General features: G+C 38.1%; 1 protein-coding gene across 1 annotated transcript; it reads left to right on the top strand.

The window, feature by feature from the left end:
• Nucleotides 1–539: 539 nt before the first annotated feature.
• Nucleotides 540–8,116, top strand: LOC111875359 (uncharacterized protein CG3556-like). Its single transcript, XM_023871559.2, has 3 exons — nucleotides 540–838; nucleotides 3,227–3,381; nucleotides 6,750–8,116. The coding sequence occupies exons 1-3, from the start codon at nucleotides 615–617 to the stop codon at nucleotides 6,830–6,832; spliced, it is 462 nt and encodes a 153-aa protein (XP_023727327.1). The 5' UTR covers nucleotides 540–614; the 3' UTR covers nucleotides 6,833–8,116.
• The last annotated feature ends 1,769 nt before the right edge of the window (nucleotides 8,117–9,885 follow it).

Raw genomic sequence — 9,885 nt, 5'->3', positions numbered from 1 at the left:
CAAAAGGTCGGGAAACTTCAGTCATTATGGTCGGCCTCTGCACCGAAAGGAAAGGATGAAAATACCAATCGCAGGGGAAGAAAATGGTGAATTTAGTAAAAAAAAAACCGAAACGAAATTGACGTTCGTATTTGAAACATAGAGAAAAAAACAACAGGGTTTGCTGTATTTGAAAGTATTTCTTCGAGTGAATATGCTTAATAGGTTATAACTATTAACATCCAATACGTCATATAAAACCAGTTTTTTCACGAAGGGGTGTGATAAAGTGACGTTTAAAATAAGTTTAAGGACATTTCGTGCCTCGAACAGAAGTTCCAAACTTTTTTATATTTATTAAGTTCGTAGTCGTGTTCCTAAGTGAAACATAAATATTTGTTGCAGTGATATTTTGGCTTAAATATATCAATAAGAAAAATATCTGTAAAGAAATACATCATAAACCATGAACCGTTAGCGATTAATCTTGTCATATCTGCTACTGCGCATGACCCAATAAGACAGTGATTCGCTATATAAGAAGAGCGGCTAGGTTCCCGTTACTATACTTGTTCAGTTACGGCTTGTTTGTTTATAGTTTTCAGAATTGCAAAATAAAATTAGCATATTACGGCATGCAGTATCTCTTACTTTTATTTGTCATTTTGACAACTGCGAAAGTACAGGGTGTTTCAGAAATCGATAGTTGTTATTCTACTGAAGATATCACAGTACCATACACAATCTGGATTGGCACGAATATACAGGAGAGCCACACCACTCATGTTACTGTAAAGCGATTCACACCGTTCTATGGTGTGATGGAAGCTGCAGGAGAAAATGATCCAGGGAATTTTGGGTAAGTTGACAAAATTCTAGAGCAGTCAGCCCGATCAAGTCAAGGAGAATGAGGTGTTCAGGGCATGTAGCACGAATGGGGTAGAAGAGGAATGCATATAGGATATTGATGGGAACGCCACTGGGAAGACCAAGATGTTGGTGGTGGACAATATTAAAATGGATCTTAGATAGGATGGGATGGTATGGATTCGATTGATGTGGCTCAGGATAGGGACCAGTGGAGGGCTCTTGTGAACACGGTAATGAACTTTTGGGTTTCCATAGAATCTTGAGGAATTCTTGAGTAGCTGCAGAATTGGCGGCTTCTCAAGAAGGGCTCAGCTCCATGAGTAAGTAAGTAAGTTTTCTACTGCTCTGGTTATGTAACACAACAGAATTTGGTGCTGTGATTGTGAGTGATGAATTCATTTGGTGCTCCACCCCACCTAGTAAACACCCTGTTGTTATGATTCTGACGGTTCTTCAACCTAGTCGTATCAGCCACCGCACCTCATCCTGAGCCAGTTAATGCAGATTACAAGCCGATAGGTCGTGGGTTATGTTCCTGATGAGACCATTGGATGTTTCAAATGACCTAATCCTTCCAGCCGCACTATGGTCCTGCGGTCGACCCAGCCTCTAACAGAAATGAGTACCAGGAATCTTCCTGGGGCTTAAGTGCGGCCGGAGTGTAAGGCTGACAACCTCACCCTCATCTGTGAGCCGATTGTCTAGAAAATGTGGGAGCCTCGACGTCTCACAACCCTATGGGTCTCGACGAGCTGTTACAGAGATAGCTTTACCTTTTTAGTGTGCGGCAGAATAATAGTCACCAGGAGATTCAACAGAAACATACAGAAGCAGCAATAAGTGTCGGGAAGTGCAACCGGAAGGAGGAAGATATCTGAGAACTGGCTTTGACATTGTCACGGTGATCACTGTGACGAGTTCAGTCTTCTGAGTTGTAACGCCGTGTAGTCCACTAACGTTTCGGAAGAACACACCGCCCTCTTCAGCGTTAAAGAGTAAGGCGGACAAGAAACCACCAAGAATCCGGCGGCAAGCAGAGCTTTTTATTAAATCCTGAAAATGGAGGCAACATATTCCTTCGAAACGTCGGTGTACCACGCTGCTTTGTAGCTCAGAAAATTGTACTCTTCAGATATTGGAAAGTGAATAATGATTTCATGTGAGTACGGCGTAAGCTTTTCACCTTTTCTTGATTAAATGCCCACCGCTCTAGAGGATTAAATTTGTGCCCATGTTACTAAAAATGCTATAAATTATACAATTTTTGTGGTGAACGAACGAAATTAACGTTGCTTTTATCTAGAAAGAATATAGAATCAGATATTGTAATTGGCAAATTTTAAAATCTTAAAAATTCTTACACTTATTCAATTTTTTTTGTTTTGTTTTAATTTCGAGCGTTTGCCTACAATTGTGCGTATACCTCCTGCATAATACGTTTCAGCAGTATAAATGTTGGCTCCTGACTTATCATTTAGGGGGAGAGGAAGTTTATATTTGTTTCTCCTGAATCATATTCTCAGATTACAGACGTTGCCGGTTCGTTGTAGCGCACTTAGTAAATTCTTGCGACGTTACGTCACAGCCTTCTGAAGTTCACATTGTGTACTCTGACCTGAGTCGTCTCTACGTACTTTAATGGCCTCAGTTCGTTTGGAAGAAGATGAAATTGAAAGTCAGTTGAGTGATACAGATTCAGACTGCGGTACAGATGATTTTGACAGTGGTTACGACGGAAGCTCCGAAAATGAAGTCTACAAAGAACCATTATCTTCGTCGACAATCTCGGGTTTTTAGCCCACATTCCTTATTTTGAAACAATTAAAGTAGCCGTATGGGATTACCATGTTTTCTGTGTGTCCGTGTGCCTCCCCTTACGAAATTTTGAATGCCTGAACTAAACTTTATGAATATTGGTATATACATTTCATGGCACATGAGCCCGTCTCAACAATCTCTCTGTCGTCTACTCGTATATGTGTATCCCTCCTACCGTTGCTAGGCAACGATACCGCGGCAACAAGTACACAACAGAAGAATTGCTGGAAACATCGTTTTCTGTGTTGTCCGTGTCGTATCAAAGGAAAGTAGACGATTAATTGTTCCCAGTACTTCTTGTTGGAAATGCAATTAACATCGAAGTTAGAAGGAAATATGACAAATGCATGAATACCAAAATTTAAAAGTATTTAAAGATTTGTTTTTATCCAGAATACTCTGCGGTGATCGGTAAAGGCAGTCTTCAACGGTTGAAACGTCAGTTTGCATGCAAAGTTTCTGCCTTACCGCCCCCCCCCGGGGGAATATTCCTGGCGACGCCTATGATTTAAACCCTGGTTGTGCTGACTCACACTTTCGTGCACTTTTCCTGTTTCAGGTTCGAGGCAACTTGTTCTCAATATGGCCACTACATTACGAGCATAGGAGGTCATTCAGAGGACAAATCGACCTCCATCTTCTGGTTATTCTTCGCGTTGGAAAGCCCTCCAAAACCACTGAACCCTCCATCTTCACAGTACCTCTCCCCAGCTGGTTTGTATATATTGCTGTAGATACCGTGCTGATTGAATCCAATTTGTGCCTGGGTTTCCTCTACAGTGAGTAAAGGCAGAGTGGTCCTGTGCTTAACTGCGCCATGAAGACACACCGTGGAGTGGATGAATACACAGAGTAAACTCTCACTAATCCTTTTGCGGTTAATCCTGATCGATATATGAAGAATGAAGTCTGTTTACAGTTGAGTAAAAAGGTAAAGAGAAACGTAAATCTATCCCTGTAACCGACCGTAGAGGCCCATATGGCTGCGAGTCGTCGAGGCTTCCACATTTTCTAGACAATCGGCTCACAGATGGCGGTAAGGTTGTCAGCCTTACGTGCTGGCCGCCCTTTACCCGCAGGAAGATTCCCGGTACTCATTTCTCTTAGAGGCTTTGTCGACCTCAGGGTCGTAGTGTGGCTGAAAGGATTAGATAAATTGAAAACTCCAATAACCTCATCGGGAATCGAACCCGCGATCTTCCGACTTGTAGCATAGTGCCTCAACCAACTACCCTACCGCGTACCCAGTTCACAATTGAGTACATACTTTGAAAGACACTTGGGGTTTAGGAGCAAGAGGACTTTCAGGCTGTGTTGAGGGCAGTTGGAGAGACTGAAACGAGGCAAAAAAATACCCAAGACTGTCCTGAGCTGGATGACTGAGACCCTGGGTTTCAGCTTCTAGCAGAGGAAGAAATTTCTGCAGTGATATTTTTTTATTTTCATCAGCACTATCTATGTTATTAATTTTTTCATTCGTTTGTTTCCTTTCGGGCACTTTTGCTTCATTAATCCAAAATAATCCGGAAGAGCCACCCCATTAATTCGATTAGCCAGGGTTTACTGTACACTTATTCTTGACCTTGGCACAAGTTGGAGGTGAGTGATCAGCTTCACACTTTGTAACCATGAACAATAGACAAACTCTAATGTTCCTTGTAACTACGCCACACGAAGACTTCTGTCGGTTCTCCTCTTGCTTCTCTCGCTGATCACTGATCTGATCTCCGCCCTGGTCTTCTCCCGTATCGATGTCTTCCTGTTGAATCTCCTCGAACATTTTCAAATGATCTGTTAGTTGTATTTTCGATTTCGCCCAGACTGCCAAACCAATTTTGTTCAAAATAATTATGTAGAAATATTTTGATTTTAACTTACTTTGGAGTCTTATAAATACAGTGTTACTTAAAGAGCTATATGATCTTATATGTACATTTTCTGAGCCTTTCAACAGATTAGGATACAACACAGGACATGCAGTACTTTTGTTATGTAAATATTAGATAATTGACATAAGTAAGGAGGTTGGTCTAGAAGTAAACACAGAGAAAACTAAGTACATGTTGCTGTCTCATCATTAAAATGCAGGCAAAATCATGACATAATGATAGGAATCAGATTTTTTGAAAATGTGGCACAGTTCAGATATTTGGGAATGACGAAACAAATCAAAACCTGATTCGGGAGGAAATTAAGAGGAGATCGAAACATTCAGTCCAAAAACATAAAAATTAGAATAAGCAGAACTATAATTTTGTCCGTGGTTCTGTATGGGTATGAAACTTGGTCTCTGACAAAGGGAATATAGACTGAGGATTTTTTAGAACAGGGTGTTGAGGAGAATATGTGGACCGAAGAGAGATGAAGTGACAGGAGGTTGGAGAAAACTGCATGATGAGGAGCTCCATAATGCGTACTCTTCTCCAAGTATAATTAGAACCATCAAGTCAAGGAGGGTGAGTTGAGTAGGGCATGCAGCACGAATTTGGCGAAGAGGAATTCAAGTAGGATATTGGTGGGAACGCGAGAAAGAAAGAGATCACTGGGAAGACCAAGGTGTAGGTGGGTGGACAATATTAAAATGGATGTTAGAGAGATAGGATGAGATGGTATGGTTTGTATGGGTCTGGCTCAGGATAAGGACCAGTGGATGGCTCTTGTGAACACAGTAATGAACCCTCGGGTTCCATAAAATGCTGCAAAATTCTTGAGTAGCTGCAAATTTAGCGGCTCCTTAAGAAGGACTCAGCTCCATAAGTAAGTAAGTAAGTGAGTAAGTTTCATTAAATTTAATTCAGTTTAAGGACCATCTTATCCAAGGGTTTGATTGAATATTTACATGTATCTTAGAAACCTCTAAGAGATTTTTATTTTGAAGATATTATACAAATTTTATCAAGCATAAATTTCTAGTCTAGTCATTCTTGTAGCAACTTCTATGTTTTATATGGGACAATGGATTAAAAGTCTTCAGTCTTTTCTTCTGTTGCATGATTTTTTTTTCCAGTTCCTTCTCAGCTCTTCCTTCTCTTTTTTATGTCCTGCAGTCCTTGTCAAACTCTCCTTTTTTATATGTTGTTATATAAGTATCTTCCCTATAAGTTCTGTTCTAATTTATTCTAATGTGTATTATCAAATCCTGTATTGAAGCTTATTCACAACAAATATAACTTCTCATTCTATCCCTTCCTATGTCATCCCACTATATTAGTATATAAGAAAATGTAATGCCCACTGCTTGGATTTTGCTTCTGTCTGACATTTTAAGGGTCCATAGATCAATGTTATATGCCATTATTTGTTTAAAATGTGCTTTATAGAAGAGTATATTTGTTTTGCATTGTAAGTGCACTCACTTTAATTAATTTGAAGGCTGACATTGCTTAAGGATTTAAGAACATTTCTGAGCAAATCTCACTGAGCGTTGACCTCACAGGTATATGTTTTGAATAAAATTTAAAATGATACTAAAATACAACATTAATATCTTGTGCAATATTTCCATAAAATTTATTGATTCTGATAGACATGAGTATTATAATAACTAGGCAACTGACTGGAATAAAATCCTTTCGAAGCCAATAGTCACTCAAATCATCAAGAAATTCTGCACCTTTTATAAAAACCATTAATGCTGTGTTACTTCAAGAGCTCACTGCTGAACTATCACTGAAATCATCAAGAAATTCTGCACCTTTTATAAAAACCATTAATGCTGTGTTACTTCAAGAGCTCACTGCTGAACTATCCTGACTAAGATAAATACAGTGTCCTCTCCACATCCTCACCTCTCCATTTCTTATAACTCTTTAGGGCATGCTGTCAGAACCATTGCCTGATTTATTGATATCAGCCTTTCATGAATTCCTGTCCCCTTCTTTTACACAACATTGCATACATATATCCAGGGAACAGACAGACATCATATGTAAACGAGATTCACCTTTCTAATATCACTCCAAGCGTGAATTTTCCAATTCTACCATTCTGAAGAAAATATTATTTATATTTCATGATGGGCTTGCAATTAAGTCAAGATAAATTCAAGATATTTAAATAATTATGTTCTTTCTTTTTTGCAGGAGTGGATGGCATTCATGTTGTTAATGATACGATACATTATTTATTCTGGCTGAGAAATATTACTGACTTCTTTGGTCAGTGACAGTAATGGCAGATGTATAACAGCAAAGTTTCTTCATGTAAACTTTCTCTGTATGACATTAAGCTGTTAATATTAGAGTACCAAACATGTAATTTGATTCCAATACAGTCAAATATATTATAATTTGATAGTTCATTTTTTAAAAGAATATTAGTTGGCATTTTCATGAAACTGAGTTAAATAAATTATGTACAGGCATGCACACACAGAATCTATGGAAAAATATTGTTATTCCAGTATTCCATTTTGATGTGTATGGTCTGTTTGTATAAGGCAATCATTTTGAAACATTTGTTTTACCTTACTTGGCTTTACTTATACATTTGTGAGATGACAGAGAGTTCAGTCCATGCACACAGCAATAGTTGTAGTGTAAGAATATTATTTCATAAATAGAGGTGATTTGGAGATGTGGATTTTAAATTTTTATTCCCTTGGAAATGAGCATGAATCAATAACACTGAATATGATTTATGAGCTATACAGTTATCAGAATTATGAATAGCAGTGAAGGCAGGCCTTCAAGCTACTGGAGAAGGTCTCTTTACAATTGTTCACTTCCATTTCAGTTTCTTATGTTTCCTGCAAAATTTGCTTTCCTGACTCATGCCCTTTTCCAAAATACAGAAGAAAAATATTGTATAACATGCTGTATACATAATTGTCACTAAATAAAAGCCTTTTCTGCACTTAAGAATGCATACATATATGCATTACATTCCATGGATCCAGAGTTAGTCAGAAATGATCAGAGGTTGTGTAGTAAGTCATAAATACACCGAATGTATCAATACAGCACAACTGAAGCTTTCACATAAAAAATAAGAAATTTGCAGAGGGTTCATAAAAAAATGAATATTTGAAATAGATGCACACATATGTGCTTCAATAACATCCACTTATCCTATTTGTATAAATCTTTCAGAAGATTATGAGTCACTTTCAGACATTAGAAATTCATCAGCAAAATAGAATGAGTGCAATTTGAAGCATATTTTTTAGTGTTACTTTAAATTGTACCTTTTTATTCATAAGAATTTTAAGAATAGAGGTAGTTTACTGAAATTTTTGTTATCAGCAGTGTATGCACTTTCCTGAAAACATGAAAAGTAGGCAGTTAGTCTATGAAGTTAGTGCTTGTTCCTTGCTTTAATACACTATACAGCTTAATTAGTCTGAAAATGTTGTTGGTTATTTACAATTCAGTTTGTTAACTAAAATTTATATTCAAATGGAAGATGTAACGTCTTTGATCTCTTAAATAGACCACAGCATGAAATTCTATGTTTGACAATTGCCATATTCTTAAAAATGTTCTTTTATAATTTAAGTATCTTCTTTCTGTTACATGAGTTACCCCAGAAAAATATTCCATACTTCATTACAGGGGCAAAATAAATTGATTTCAGAGGGTTAGAGTTGCTGGCATGTAACATAGATGTAACTGCATAACTTACTCCACTTAACTTAGAAACCAACTGATCAATATAATTTCTCCAGTATACGTGGTTATCAATTTGTAAACCAAAGAATTTTGTGTTTTCTGACCATTTTATGTATTTGTCATTATATTCAGTGTTTATCAGATGCTGTGGTGAATTACTTGGTACAACTTTTATTATATTTATTTTATCTGGATTTAGAGCCAGCACATTAGAAATAAAATATGTACTCATATGAAACAGAGCTCTGATTGAAAATGTATATACTTTTAATTATTTTAGCAACTGATAAACAGTGATGGAAAGTGTGGTGCATAGAATAATACAAATTGGAAAATGAAAGGTGAAGAGGGCAAACCAGCAATAGTTTCTGGAGTTATATCATGTCTGGAGTAGAAAAACATTATCTTGAAAGATTTTTTAAATTATTTCACTTCCTGCCTTGGCTAATGAGCTAGAACAATTCAGTATGCAAAATGATTGGCTGCGGGCTGGACAAGCAGGGTTTCACTCGATACAGAGGATTGGATTTTTTTCATCATATCATATCCAAACATGATCTGGGGCACATCCATCTTTTTGTCAGGCTCCTTTATAAAGCAGCAAGAACAAGAAACTTATATGTCATGTCAGTGTAGTGCTAAACGGTGAAGGTGTCAGGCTGTGGATGCCCATACAGTTGTGAGACATTAAAGCTCCCATATTTTCTAGACAGGTGACTTACAGATGGTGGTTAGGTTGTCAGCCTTATGCACCAGCTGCCCTTAACCCCCAGGAAGATTCCTGGTACTCATTTCTGTCAGAGGCTGAGTCGACCCCAGGGCCTTAGTGCACCTGGAAGAATAGGTCGATTGAAAAATCTAATGACCTCATCGGGAATCGAACCCGCAACCTTCTACCTTGTAGCATGTTGCCTCAACCAACTACAGTTCTGCATGCTTCCTTCAAAATGTGAAATTTATGTGAACAATGTTTACAAATAATGTCCCTACCTCACAGAAATAGGAGCATTGTCTTAACAGAGGTTTTTCATGGTTTTCCTTAGTCTCCTCAAGTAAATCCCCGGATAAGGTCCTAAATTAGGACAAGACCTCATCCCTCCACATAATTTTCAACTCATTATTCACTATTAGTCCTTTCACTTGGTAGCATATTTCTGAGGTGGTTTGCTGAGTTAGTATGGCAATGGGCTATGGACCGAAGAGCCACGGTTCGATTCCCGGAAGGGGCAACATTTTCCTTGTCTGTATAACACTCACGCCGGCAATGGGATTCATCCATCCTCATAACCAATGGATACCGGTGGCTCTTTATCCGGGTCTAAAGCGGCAACGGCGCGAAACTAACCACTCACCTCCATCTAGTGTCGATGTCAAGAAATGTGCTAATATCATCACCCCCCCCCCGTGTCTCAAGGCATGGTGCTTAATTAATTATTTTTTGGGACACCGTTGCCATCTATTCTGCTGACACTACAAGTAAATAAAACATAAATGAATAATAAATAAATAGAAAATTTGGGGGGAATATCATGGAGATTGAACTTTCTTACCGACTTATCCACCGCCTCTGTCGCTGTAGTACGTACAGCTCAAACTGAAATTAAAGGTA

The sequence above is a fragment of the Cryptotermes secundus genome, unplaced genomic scaffold (genome assembly GCF_002891405.2).
Source record: "Cryptotermes secundus unplaced genomic scaffold, Csec_1.0 scaffold2092, whole genome shotgun sequence".
Classification (NCBI taxonomy): Eukaryota; Metazoa; Arthropoda; class Insecta; order Blattodea; family Kalotermitidae; genus Cryptotermes; species Cryptotermes secundus.
The sequence above is the reverse complement of the archived record's forward strand: the minus strand, read 5'-3'. Positions and strand labels throughout refer to the sequence as shown.

Coding starts and splice junctions, on each gene's coding strand:
- LOC111875359 (XM_023871559.2), top strand. CDS start 615: ATGCAGTATCTCTTACTTTTATTTGTCATTTTGACAACTGCGAAAGTA. Junction 839..3,226: donor AATGATCCAGGGAATTTTGG/GTAAGTTGACAA, acceptor TTCCTGTTTCAG/GTTCGAGGCAACTTGTTCTC. Junction 3,382..6,749: donor ACAGTACCTCTCCCCAGCTG/GTTTGTATATAT, acceptor TCTTTTTTGCAG/GAGTGGATGGCATTCATGTT.